Source organism: Heteronotia binoei, chromosome 10 (genome assembly GCF_032191835.1).
Source record: "Heteronotia binoei isolate CCM8104 ecotype False Entrance Well chromosome 10, APGP_CSIRO_Hbin_v1, whole genome shotgun sequence".
Lineage (NCBI taxonomy): Eukaryota > Metazoa > Chordata > Lepidosauria > Squamata > Gekkonidae > Heteronotia > Heteronotia binoei.
The window spans coordinates 76,300,723-76,313,501 of NC_083232.1; the positions used below are offsets into that span (position 1 = coordinate 76,300,723).

The 12,779-nt window shown below is 40.3% G+C and overlaps 1 protein-coding gene across 5 annotated transcripts in view; it reads left to right on the forward strand.

Annotated features, from left to right (window-relative positions):
* The window catches only part of ARPP21 (cAMP regulated phosphoprotein 21), a 153,258-nt gene that overhangs the window by 88,597 nt on the left and 51,882 nt on the right, over nucleotides 1–12,779 (forward strand). For 4 of the 5 annotated variants that reach the window (XM_060247596.1, XM_060247598.1, XM_060247600.1 and 1 more), the window contains one exon: nucleotides 1,329–1,592. In XM_060247596.1, coding sequence (XP_060103579.1) covers nucleotides 1,329–1,592 — 264 coding nt within the window. The remainder of the gene's footprint in view (nucleotides 1–1,328; nucleotides 1,593–12,779) is intronic. The other variant, XM_060247599.1, reaches the window with a different exon arrangement.

The following is a 12,779-nucleotide window of genomic DNA, read 5'->3' on the forward strand; positions in this document are numbered from 1 at the left end:
TCAATTATCAGAGAAAAAATAAACAAAATATTGCAAAAATGCTAATCTTTTAAGCATGTTTTATGGTTTTTTTAAAAAAAATCTTTAATTGCATTTGTCTGGGTCATTTATAAAGTTTATATCTCTGCTACCTGAAGTTACAAATTTTAGGACACACATGGCCTGGCAAAGTCTCATTTATGTCAGATCCAGCCCTCATAACAAATGAGTTTGACACCCCTGATTTAAGGGGAAGGGCATGGTTCTGCAGTGAAAGGGGTTCCACAGGGCCTATGAGGCAGAGATGTTCCGCTGGGCCTTTGCTTGAGGCAGAAGGGGTTTACTGCTGACTGGCATCTTTCCTCTATTCTCCACTCCCCCCAGATGCTTTGTAAGTTTTCTTTTTTCCCCCTGGTAAAATGCCCTGGTAGTCCAGAATGTGCACAAAATAACTCACAGGGCACCATCTGGAATTTTTCTGAGAAGTTTTAATGTTAATGTGTTGTGCTGTTTTAGCCTGTATATTGTTTTAGCTTATACTATGTACATGGCTCAGAGCCCAGTTTGCCTGGATTGGGCAATTAATCAAATCTAATAAATAATAATAACTTACTTTTTTAAAAAAATGAAAGCTGAGAATTCAGATTGTTATACCATTATAATGATAGTCAGTTGCTGACTTTTTTAAGAATTGAAAAATCTCTGCTTGCATGGGGAAATGGTAGCCATTGTTGGGGCATCAGTCAGGCAAAATACATGGAAACTTATCCTGTGAAAGCCACTTGCCACTGCATTATATCAGCAGCAGCAGCAATGGAGAAATCACACATGCTTTTCTCTAGGTATAAAATACATCTAGAGGACCTGGTGTTTCTGTATCAACAGTGAAGATCCTGACTGTTGAAATAAGTAGAAACTCCTTTTTATATCTTCTGCATAATTTGTGCTTGCAAATCTTAAATGGCTTTAGGACGGCTGGAAAGGCTTCTCACATTTCCTTTTGTGTTCATATATATGTGGAAGGGGGTCAAATCAATGCAGTGAAATGCATTGACTTGACTTCAGCCTATTGACTTCAGTGGCCTTAGAAGGGTAAAATTTTGCTCAGGGTAGGACAGTTAGATTCCTTGGTAGAGGGGAAGTTGGTTGGTTTGATTAATTTAATTTAAATAGTGAAGGGTTTTCTCACAGTTCCAAGCTCCGACGGGTGGGTGTTTGTTCATTTGTGAGCTTGAATGTATATTTTCTGCTGCTTCTTGTGTGTGCTTCTTTGAACCCATTTTTTTGTTTTCCAAATATTTACTGCAGAGATCTCTGTTGATCATTTTCAACTGACTTTTGCCTCACAGCGAGATGACATGACAACACAGTTTAGCCAGATGAGCTTAAGTCGCCAGTCCTCAGGAGACAATCCCGATTCGCCTTCTGGTCCTGTCTATCCATCACCTATTATACAGCAGTCTGCCCCGCAGACTGGTTACGTCATGGCACCCCCAAGCCAGCAGCTCCCCCCTGGAGGTTTTACAGGTTCAGGTCCGCCAGTTTCCCAACAAGTCCTGCAACCCCCACCTCCTCCACAGAGTTACATACAACCACCACCACCACCTGCTCAGGTAAGTATATAATTTCAATTGCTTCTTCCCCCTACTCCCATATATTTTGTTTTCTATTAATTTATAGGATATCAGTAGCACAATAATAATCTGACATCCAAGGGGACATTTTCAGAGGTCATCGCCACTAAAATGCAAAACATTGTTACAGGATTTCCATAGGACCAAAACACGCATTAAATTTAATTGGATTGGTCTTTTCTTTTTTTGAAAATGTGTCACATGGTGTTTATGTTTTTTTAAAATAGGGTATTTGCATATCGTTTTGGTCTAGAAGGAGGAAGCAGATAATTGTTTCATATGAAGACGTATATGCATTATCTAGCTTATATGAGTGTTCTCTTGGTATGTTCTCAAATTACCTTCATTAGGACAATTTTTTTTTGTCAGTTCATTACCTGTTGACTATGGCACCACACACAGATAGGGATGCTGAGAGCTATTGTATACCCACAGGACAAAATAGACCCAAACCTACGCAAGGAAATATTGTAATGCAAACATTCAGATGGCTTGCCTAGCTCTAATGTGACCCTCTGTGCAATCCTGTATAAAAACTCATGTATGTATACAATACTGCAAAAAAAAAAAAAACAGCAGGAGCTCATTTGCATGTTAGGCCACATTTCCTGATGCCAAGCCAGCCAGAACTGCATTCCTGTGCTTTCCTGCTCAAAAAAAAAAAAACAACCCTGCTGCAAAGTAATCTGCACAAACCCTGTGATGTTACGTGGAGACCATCCACACATTCAGCTGAGAGATATCAATTATTGGTGCCATAAGTGATGACAGGTCAAGTGGATGTATGAACATTTGTGAACCAGCCCTTTAAGTTCAATGCTCTGAACACACTAGTGTACTTCTGGATATAACTGTATGCATATATTACAGTGGATGATGACACATACATTTCAGTAGATTGACAATCCTTTTTTCTGAGTGTGCAAAAAGAGCTACCTGTAGCAGCCATTCATCATATTTAATTGACTTGAACATGTACAACAAGACAGGACTATAATGTATACTGTCTTCCTAAAGACGGATTAGGCTTTACTGTTTGCCACCAAATGTCCATGGATGTCTCCTGAATCTCCTGACAGAATAGAGAATATGATTATTGTCAAGGACCAAAAGTGCCTAGATGATTTTGTAGCCAACTTTCACAGTTTTGTTAAAAATGGCTAAAAGTAATTATAAGTAACTCCAGATAAATGAGCACCTCTAGTTAGTGACGTCATTCTCACACACTTTTTTTTCATTTTAACCTCTTAAATCTTACCAATTATTCCCTTAGATTTAATCAGAATTTGTTCATTATTTCTTATAGCTAGGACAGTTGCACTTCTCTGCTCAGTAACAGCTTCCGAGGCTTTTTCAGACAATTTGGAGAGTTTGTCTGATGTTTGAATTATTATACACCCCCCCTCCCCCCAAAAAAACTTGGTAATTCACGCTTACTCAAGACACAGTAGGTAAAATGACGGTCAGTAATCTTTAAGGGGTTTTTTTATTGTGTCTGTTGCTGACATTTATTTTAGCTGGTTTTCTGTTTGAACATAAGGTCTTGACATTTGAAATTAGAACAACACAGATAAAAATTCAGTGGGATTTTAAAGTAGCAGCAAATTACATGATGACAGATGGAGTACATGAAGTGCATGTAGTGAAAGGTTTGTATATTGTAGCTCCATCAGTGAGGATCAGGAACCTAGCGATGAGTAAATTATGCCCCCCAAGCTCAGCGAGCTCTCTGCCTCAGTGAGTTCAGCCAGTGAATTCTCTAGAGAGCCATGATCATGTCAATCCACATAGCATCACCTTGGATTCTGTCTCCTAAGTAGTGGTGGAATGTCACAAACCACTTTGTCTGTATATTGTGATAATAATATACAGACAAATAATATACAGAAAAATACCTTGGAAAGTGTCTCTTTCATCTTGTACTATAATCATTTGGGTTACATCTTGGGTTTATACTGTTGGATTTTCCAGCAGTGGCATAGTTCTACTCAGGGCTTTTATTGAGCAGGAATGCAGTTCCAGCTGGCTTTGCATCAGGGTGTGTGGCCTAATATGCAAATGAGTTCCCGCTGGGCTTTTTCTACAAAAAGGCCCTGAGCGAAACAATGGTGACATCAAGGGGGGTGTCCTAATGTGCAAATGAATTCCTGCTGGGCTTTTTCTACACAAAAAGCCCTAGTTCTACTATACCACATTGTTTGACTTAGGGAACTAGCATTTCTGGCTTCCGCACTGGCAGCCATCAACCAATACTTATAGTTCTTTTACAGGAAGGTCCCTAAGTATAGAGTGATCTTGCCTGGTAGTTTCCAAGAAGAAAACAAATTCCTATTGCTGCCACATTAGGCCCTGTGTTTTGCTTCCATTTGTTCTTCTAGATGTACCATGGTCCCCAGTGCCTTTTAACTTTGAGGTCAAAGTGCAGACATTTGGTATACTGACATTTCGGTAGGCATCGTCAGGCAACATATACTCCATGTTTCCACAGCTGTTGTACAAGAAGGACCACACAAAGTGGAGCCCCACCCCCGCAGCCATTCCAGCCTGTGATGGCAGTGCTGAAGCAAAATAAAAAAGTGACACATGAGATCAATTCTTAATCAGATGTCTCAGTACTTTTTCTTTAAATTAACAGTTCTTCACAGCTGCTTTCAGAAAATGATGCTGAGCAGAGGTTATATTTAACCTTTTATATTGGAGCTATTTATCCTAATTGTACTCTTCCTATTCTAGTAGCCCCATTAGGGTGGGAAGAGAACACAAGTGCCTTTAGAAATAACAGTCTGTCTGGGGCAGTAGAAAAGAGTAAGAGTCCAGTAGAACCTTAAAGACTAACAAAATTTGTTGTGGCTCATACCATGTGACAAATCCTGTTAAATGTTAAGGTGCTACTGGACTACCCATCTTAGTCTAAGGGGAGCCCCAGCACGTTCATACTTACCAAAGGCAGAGGACTAGCTAGATCAGAATTTGTCCCTGTCTCTGCCAGACAACAAGAAAAGACAGTTCACCCTGTAGCAGAGGAATAAGCAAGGCGCACACTTACTGATTGAAAAACGAGGTATTTTACTTTGACATCAAAGCAGGTTCATTTGCGCATCAAGGCTCCCAAAAATAATGAACCCCGGTCCCTTCTCAAAACATCAGCTTTAAGCAAAAGCGAACCTGCAGCCTGCCGCCTTACATGTTATTTGATTCACTTCTCCCCTCCCCTTTTCTCCCTGCTTATTCCAGCATGTCTGCTTATCTCTATTTAGCAAGGAGCTTCCTCAGAGGGCCTCTTTATCAGTACCCATCTGTGTCTTACACCCATTTGAGCTGCCTGCTTTTCTAACAATTACAGCTCTTCAAATATTGCATCAGACATTCTCTTTGCTGTTAAAGGCAAAACCATATTTTCAATTATTATTATTTTAGGGGTGTTCATAATTATTCAGGGGTCCCTCTTCATCCCTGCATATGGTAGCCCAAAAAAGTTGCCCAAGAGGCTGCTGGCACTCCTGATCCAGCATGGCTGGATGCGTAAGGATCAGCCACCACATGTGATGGTCCTGAGCCTTAGTGTGCTGGCACCAGCTGGCTTGGGGGAGGTGGAGCAGCCATTTAAAGAGGGTGGTGTGAGTCTGGAGGTTAGCCCAGCCATACTTGATTGGTAGTAGTTCCTACTCATTAACCTGGTAGAGTGGGGCAACTGTCAGGGAGGCATGGAGAGGAAGGGGTGACCATACCCCAGAAAGCCTCTCTCTTCAGACCCAGAAACTCAGGCCAGGGGGACATGTCAGTCCTCCCACCAGTTAACCAACTACAGGCAAGGGCAGGAGAGAGACAGAGACCTAGGATGCTCTTAACCCCCTCCCCTCTCCAGTCTGAAGCTTATAAAGGCTCTCACAATGAGGGTCTGGAGGATGTGTGATCGCTGCCCAACCCTGACAGTGCAAATCAAGAATACACTAAGAACATAAGAGAAGCCATGTTAGATCAGGCCAATGGCCCATCCAGTCCAACACTCTGTGTCACACAGTGGCAAAAAAAATTTATATTTATATATATATATATACACACACACACACACACACACACAGTGGCTAATAGCCACTGATGGACCTCTGCTCTATATTTTTATCTAAACCCCTCTTGAAGGTGGCTATGCTTGTGGCCGCCACCACCTCCTGTGGCAGTGAATTCCACATGTTAATCACCCTGCTTTCAGGCACAACAACAAAACACTAATTCCAAATATACATTCCAAATATATGGATACACAAATTCCATAAATGAATTCCAAACATATATGGACAACACTGGGTCGATCCAAAGTGCACCATTTCAAATCAAATGAGGATAATCTTTCCTTGTGTAATTGGTGTAAGCTTTGCCGACGTTTGAATGTCCGCGGTGATTCCTATACAAAAACAAGTTCTTGTTTGTAAGATTACAAGCTCTTTGGAGCCTGCTTTGGCCCCACTCCAAAAGTGATAACAATTACTAAGATTATAAGCTCTCTGAAGTCCAGGTTAGTCACATTTCAAAGTGATACCAAAACGATATATTTATTCATTCGTCTTTGGACCTGATGAAGATCTGACACAGATATAAATCAGCATAAGAGTGAAGGAAGGAAGGGTTAAGTGCTAACATTCCTAACAAATTCATCTTAGCTATACCTGCCCAATATCCTACATTTTCCTTAGAATGACTAATGATAATAACTAGTATATGCCCTTTATAAATGTCTAAGTTACTAAGCTGTAGTTGGCAGGATTAGAGAGCAAGCAGGAGAACAAAGAGCAATTACAGCAAATCCTTTATAATCATGAGTATTGGTTGCTAAGTAATTTCTCAGGTTATTTTCATAGTTCAAAGCAAATCTTTTGCTATCAGTCAGAAATCTGCAAACTTTTGTTGCCTAAATTGGTGTCAATTTTTATACTTTTTCTTACATCAGTTTTGTTTGGATGTTGTATCTGAAGTTCTTACAGATATTGAAGAAATGTTGAAGAAATATTTGAACTGTATTGAGGGAGATCTTTTAAAATTTGTTTATGGTACAACACTCTGTGTCATGCATTTTGGTAAAGTGTGGAGTTGACTGTATACTGATATTAGAGTTCTGCTTCAGATTTGTACTTCAAGCATACATTAGAAGCAGAATTTGTTTTCTTGGGATTTTCAGAATTGGCTGTGACACACTAAATTTTGTTCATTGGCTCAAGGAGATAATGATTTGAAATTTTTGTTAATCTTGCACACCTCAGACAAAATCAAACACAATAATCTTTTGTTGATACTATGGAGAACAGATATTGAAGAATACCTGTTCATTGATCTGGATATTCCATATTGATAGCACACAGAGAATTAGAGTAGTTACATTTCACCAGCTCACTTTATGTACCCTTACAATGAAGCAGGATAAACAGGAATGTCTGTTAGCTCCATCTTTTATGATCTCATCCCACAGTTCCAAAACAGTAGTAAAATTTTAAGTCATTGTTGATGGCATGCTGTAGTTGTCATCTACACAAATGTGATTGTTTACGCAGGGGTGTCAAACTCATTTGTTATGAGGGCCAGATCTGACATAAATGAGACCTAGTTGGTCCAGGCCATGTCAAGCCAGGCCACATGTGTACCTATTTAAGATTAGTCAGCAGAGATATAAATTTTATAAAGACACAGACAAACACAATTAAATATTTTTTAAAAAAATCTTAAAATCAGACATGCTTAAAATATTAGCACTCATTGGTCTTAAAGGTGCTTTCTTTGTATCTGCCCCATGAGATCCAGGCAACTGGTCAAAGGAAGCTCAGGCTCTTTCCTTTCCTTGCCAAGGGACCAGGAGGGGGAGGAGCCTCAGCCAGTAGAAGGAAGAGAGGCTTGACTCAGTAGCTCTGGTGTGCAATTGAAAGAGTCTGGCGAAGCAAGCTCTGCCCCCCCCCCCTTTCTCCCCAAGGGAGAAGCCTCAGCCAATGAAGAAAATAGAGGTTTCGCTCTGTAGCTTCTGTGTGATTGAGCAAGCCTGGCAAAGCAAGCTGTTATGCAGATGACAGCCAGTTGCTCAGGGGCCTGATAGGAGCCCTGCGGGGGCTTGATTTGGCCCCCGGGCTGCATGTTTGACACTCTACAGAGTGATCTCCAATATAAAGCAGAAGAATGATTGGAGGAAGACATTATCCTACACATCATGACAAGACAACTGAACAATTTCACATAGGGTTCTTGGGTTGTGTTTTCTGAGAAAGACAAGTGGGTTTGTCACTTAAATGCACCAAAATTATAAGCTTTGGAATCGAATGACCAGTTTTTCTCTTTGAAAGAAATGCAGAGGGTGAGAATGGAGTTGGATGCAGTTTTTCTATCAGAATTTTTGCAGCCGAGTCTTTCTCAGCTGTGTTATGGGGGGACTTGGGGGATGGATAGAACATCTGGTAATATCGAGAAACAATTTCCAAGAGCATTGAAAATGTCAATTATTGTTACTGTGCCCAGTAATTTTGTAGCAATTAGCAATGTGGTGGTAGGATTTATGTTTATCAACTTCTTTTTCTTAATTGTTTTAACATTATTGTCATCTTTCTGCAGTAAATAAAACATTGCCAAGAAAATGTCTCTTAGATCAATTTGCTCATGCAATAAAATAAACAGAAAATTTAAGAAACGACATCTTTTTCCAAGTGAAAAAGAAAAGCTAATAAAAACAAGCTCAACGACTTCTTTTGGACTGAAGGATTTAAACTCAGTTTGGAGTTTCTCATTCCTACCATATTTCTATTTATTTAAATCAAATTGTGCTCTCAAGAGTTATTTTCATGACTAGATATACTACGACTTGCACAAGGCCTTTTTTCATTAACATTCCAGGCTAACCTATGTCATATCTTGAAAGGCATTATTTGAAAATCCAAGATAATAATGCTTAAGTGTTTATAATGCCCTGTCAATTGAAAATGTTTGCCATGTGCTTCATTGTGGCCTATATAATGGATCTAGAAAGAAATGTAAAGAGAAATTGTTGGTGGCAGATGATTTGACCAAAGCTGTTTGTCTGTTATCCACTCAAGAGAAATAGGTCACATACAGAGCAGCAAAATTTACAGTAGATTTTTGAAGACTGGAGCAAAAGTAGTTGATTTTTTGGAAGTATTTTTTAAAAAAATATTTACTTCCCCTTTAGTCATTGGTACATTTATAATATGAACAAAAGTGTAACCTTTGGCCTTGCAATAAGGTCAACTCAACTTCTACCCTTTTGGAAAACATTTCAGTGGTTTTCCTGAGTTTTCAAGAAATGTTACAGTTCACTTTCCACACAAAGTAGAGATTCCCAGGCCTGATCAATTGGTTCTTTGTGATTACATATATTTTTGCCTGTATATGGAAGACAGATGCCTTTGTTGGATCTCATAGTTATGACTAAACTAGACATGAAATGAGATGTTTATTTATTTGCATGATTTGTACTCCGCCTTTCTTCCACAGTCCCCAGTGGAGACCCAAAGTGGCTTACATTGCTCTCCTCTTCTGCATTTTATCCATAATTAGGATTAAACAAATTGTAAAGCTAATAAGCAATTTCACTTTGCTGCTTTCAAAGACTGGGGAATGGTTTCTGGTGATATAGTATCTAGGACCTTAGTGCCTCTTCCATGATTTGAAGTGAACCCCCTCCCACCTGCAGAGAAGACAGGTACAGCATCTCAGAGAGAACTACAGTGTGGGAGGGGCAATTTAAATCATTACAGAGACACAGAAGAAAAGGATTAAACAACCCCTTCCCCATGATCTTCAAAGCCCCTATATGGGGTTGCTAATTAGCTTTTAAAAAAAAAAATTGCAGGCACACTATTTGGAATACCTGTTTTTCAAAGTAAGGACTTGCTAGAAGGAAGTACTGATTCTCCTAGCAATCATGGAAAGATATAATATTCATAATTTCAGGCTTCGTACATTATTGCAGCAGCTGCTTCTGGAACAAAGTGGGATTTTGGCAACTACAGTACCAGAAATTGCTACTACAGCACCAAAGATTGCTACTGTGATGCAAAACTAGAGAAAAGGAGAAGTTTATAATGGATGAACCAATGCCATTATGTCTTCAGTGTTTTATTTGACCGGTGGAATAATATGTAACTGTTTTAAATGATCTTGGACATTTTTAAAAAGTTGACCTTAATAATAATCCAGGGATCATCGAGTTGATTGTCATCAAAGTAGACAGACAGAGAGAGAGTAGGCAATCAGACAGACAGGGTGACTTCAATGGACTTACAGTACTTTGTCTTCCAAAATACTGTGAATACAGTCATCTGCATAATGAAACTGTTCTCACTCTCTCTTTTTTTTTTCATTTCATGGGACCTGGCTATTAGATTTGGGCTAGTGGAGACATTTGTGGGTTAATGTCTATTAATTAGTTTCTTTAATTGCAGAAGTCTTTCTTCTGCCAGATCCAGTGTCATGGAAGGAAGGCAACAATAGGCAATTTTCTGAGCATGTCCAGTCAGTGTGGGATTATCTTTGAAGGAAAAGGATGGAAGTTGGCTGAGCCTGGATGTCTAAAGATATCTTGCATTAATATATTGAAGTTTAATTAAAGTTCCCTATAAGGCTGCTTTCTAAAGCCCAGTTTCCTATTTTGCATCAAAGGCGAAGCAGATAGATTTTTAAAGTTCCAACATCTAAGAGAGGTGGAATGCATTTGTTCTTCGCTTGCTGTTTCCGTCTGCCCTCCATTGTCTTGTTCTGACTCAGATAGTCTTTTAGAAGCTTAACAGGATTTTTCCCCTCTGCTGTCCAGACTCTTATCTGATTGTTTTGTGACAGTGGCAAGCCACAGAGAAAATGCCTAGAGCAGTCTAGTCTTATTTTCTCTCCTCCAGGAGCAAATTCCCTCTGCCTCCCTTGCAGAAACGTGTACTGTATACATTCTTATCTTGTCCTTCTCTTCTCTCATGTGTTTTAGTGATCATAAATAACCAGTCTGGATATTTGAAGTATATGACCCATAACCGTAGTGTCTTATTTACATTAGAGGATGAAAATTACCATCAGTAAACAAACAGTTAAGGGAGAGAGTTAAACCTCCTCTGAAAAAGTTGTTCCACATTTTTCCGTAGACTCTTTCTGTTGGAGGGGGAGGCATTAGGTTTTGCAAGCAGCAATGCCACACATCTTCTTTGCAATACATCAGATACTAATGGTTTTATGTGTCAACTTGAGCTCCAGTGGCTTCTTGCAGAAAGCTTTAATAATGCCTCTGAGTGGGAGGTTCTTGAATGAAGAGACAGATAAAAGACATCAGCTTTGCAGAGCTCCCAAAGTAAGCCCAGTGAAATTATTAGATATCAGAGCATGGAGAGTGTACTTTTTTGGTGGGACAAGAATATGTAGCCATCACTTGGCTCTAGTACTAGTATATTTTAAGCCTGGGTGATGGCATACAAAACATGGGTCTTAACAGATCCTGCCCATACAGTAAACTATTCCTTTGCAGCAGCTCACCAGTAAACCAGAAAATGTTCACCGTTCTCCATACAACGTTTTTCATGTAGTAGCTGTTGTTAGCTCACCAACTCACAGTATGAAAACACAGAGGCTGGATACAGACAGTCAATTTGGGCCAACACAGGCACCCCCCACATATGGATCAAAATGGCAGATTCAGACACACTCATGCCCCTCATTGTTCACTGCCACTTCAAAAAACCACCGGGTACTAACTGGTGGCAAATTTCTGAAGTGCTTCCCTGTCACTTTCCCCAGCTGTCTGAACAGCAGAGACTCACCAGGGAAGTGCCTCCCAAGCACACAAGTGTTGTGACCACTCCTCCGGGGAGCATGCAGCCTGTCCCTCTTCCAGCAGCCAGGCGTGCACTGCCTGAGTGCCCCAGGTCACCTCAAACTATTCTAGCTTTTTCCTGAGCCAGGAGGCTGCTGCTGCAAGCTGCCAGTGTGAATCTAGCCAGAGATTCCAATAGCTGGTTACACTGGAGTTTCACAAAAGAGTTTCTGCAAGCCCTCATTAAAAGTTCATGACTGGGGTCTGGATCAGAGGGATTAATGGAATTTTATTATTCAAAACAGTATTTCATTCTGGGATTCAGGGACCCATAAGGGTCCAGAAAGATACCCTTAATGTGTTCACAGTCTTTTATAAAAACAGAAGATGCTGAAATGAAGGAATAGGGGTAAAGAGGACTCTCCATTTCAAGGGAAGAGGATACCCCTTATGAACGGTGGGAGCTCATAGCGCTGCTGTCAACCATGATCTGCCCAGCTAAAGATACCTCAAAGTTCAGTCCAAAAAACAAGCTGATTAGTTGCTGCGAACCAATAACTCAGTCCTAACTCATTGGTTAAGTGGCCCCAAGGACAAACAGTGCTAATTAAGTCAACATAGTTGCTGCCAATATATGCTCTGCTGTATACTGAAAAAGGGTTGCAGCAGAGACATCCATACATGCCACTCCTCATCCGTAATCTATAATAAAAAGGTAAAGGTAGTCCCCTGTGCAAACACCAGTCATTTCCAACTCTGGGGTGATGTCGCATCATGATGTTTTCACGGCAGACTTTTTATGGGGTGGTTTGCCACTGCCTTCCCCAGTCATCTACACTTTCCTCCCAGCAATCTGGGAGGATGGAAGGCTGAGTCAACCTGGAGCCGGCTACCTGAACCCATCTTCCGCTGGGATCAAACTCGGGTCATGAGTAAAGAGTTTGACTGCAGTACTGCAGCTTTACCATTCTGCACCACAGGGCTCTCCTATAATAGCCAGTGGTAATTTTTGCTTGGATATCAAAAGTTCAGGTATGCTTGATGTTTTGTCTTTTTCTATTTCTGTAAAACTGTAAAAGTTTTTGCAGACCCCTTCACATCTCTGTCCAGCTGCCTTCTACTTAGAAATTAGTAACTACCTCTTGTGCAAAGTCCCTTCCACCCAAGGGTTGAGATTGATTGGAACTTGTGTCAGGCTCTCTTTGGTTATGGCCCTGTAGAATCGACTGCTCTTTGAGCCCTGGCATTTAATAACATTTTTCTTAAATTTGGTTGTAAAGTATGGGTCACTGTATTGGTTTAAGGAAGATGAATCAGATCTGGCTTCTCACAGGCACTTTAAAAATGGCTGTCGTGTATATAAGTGCAAGGGAGGATGATAGGGC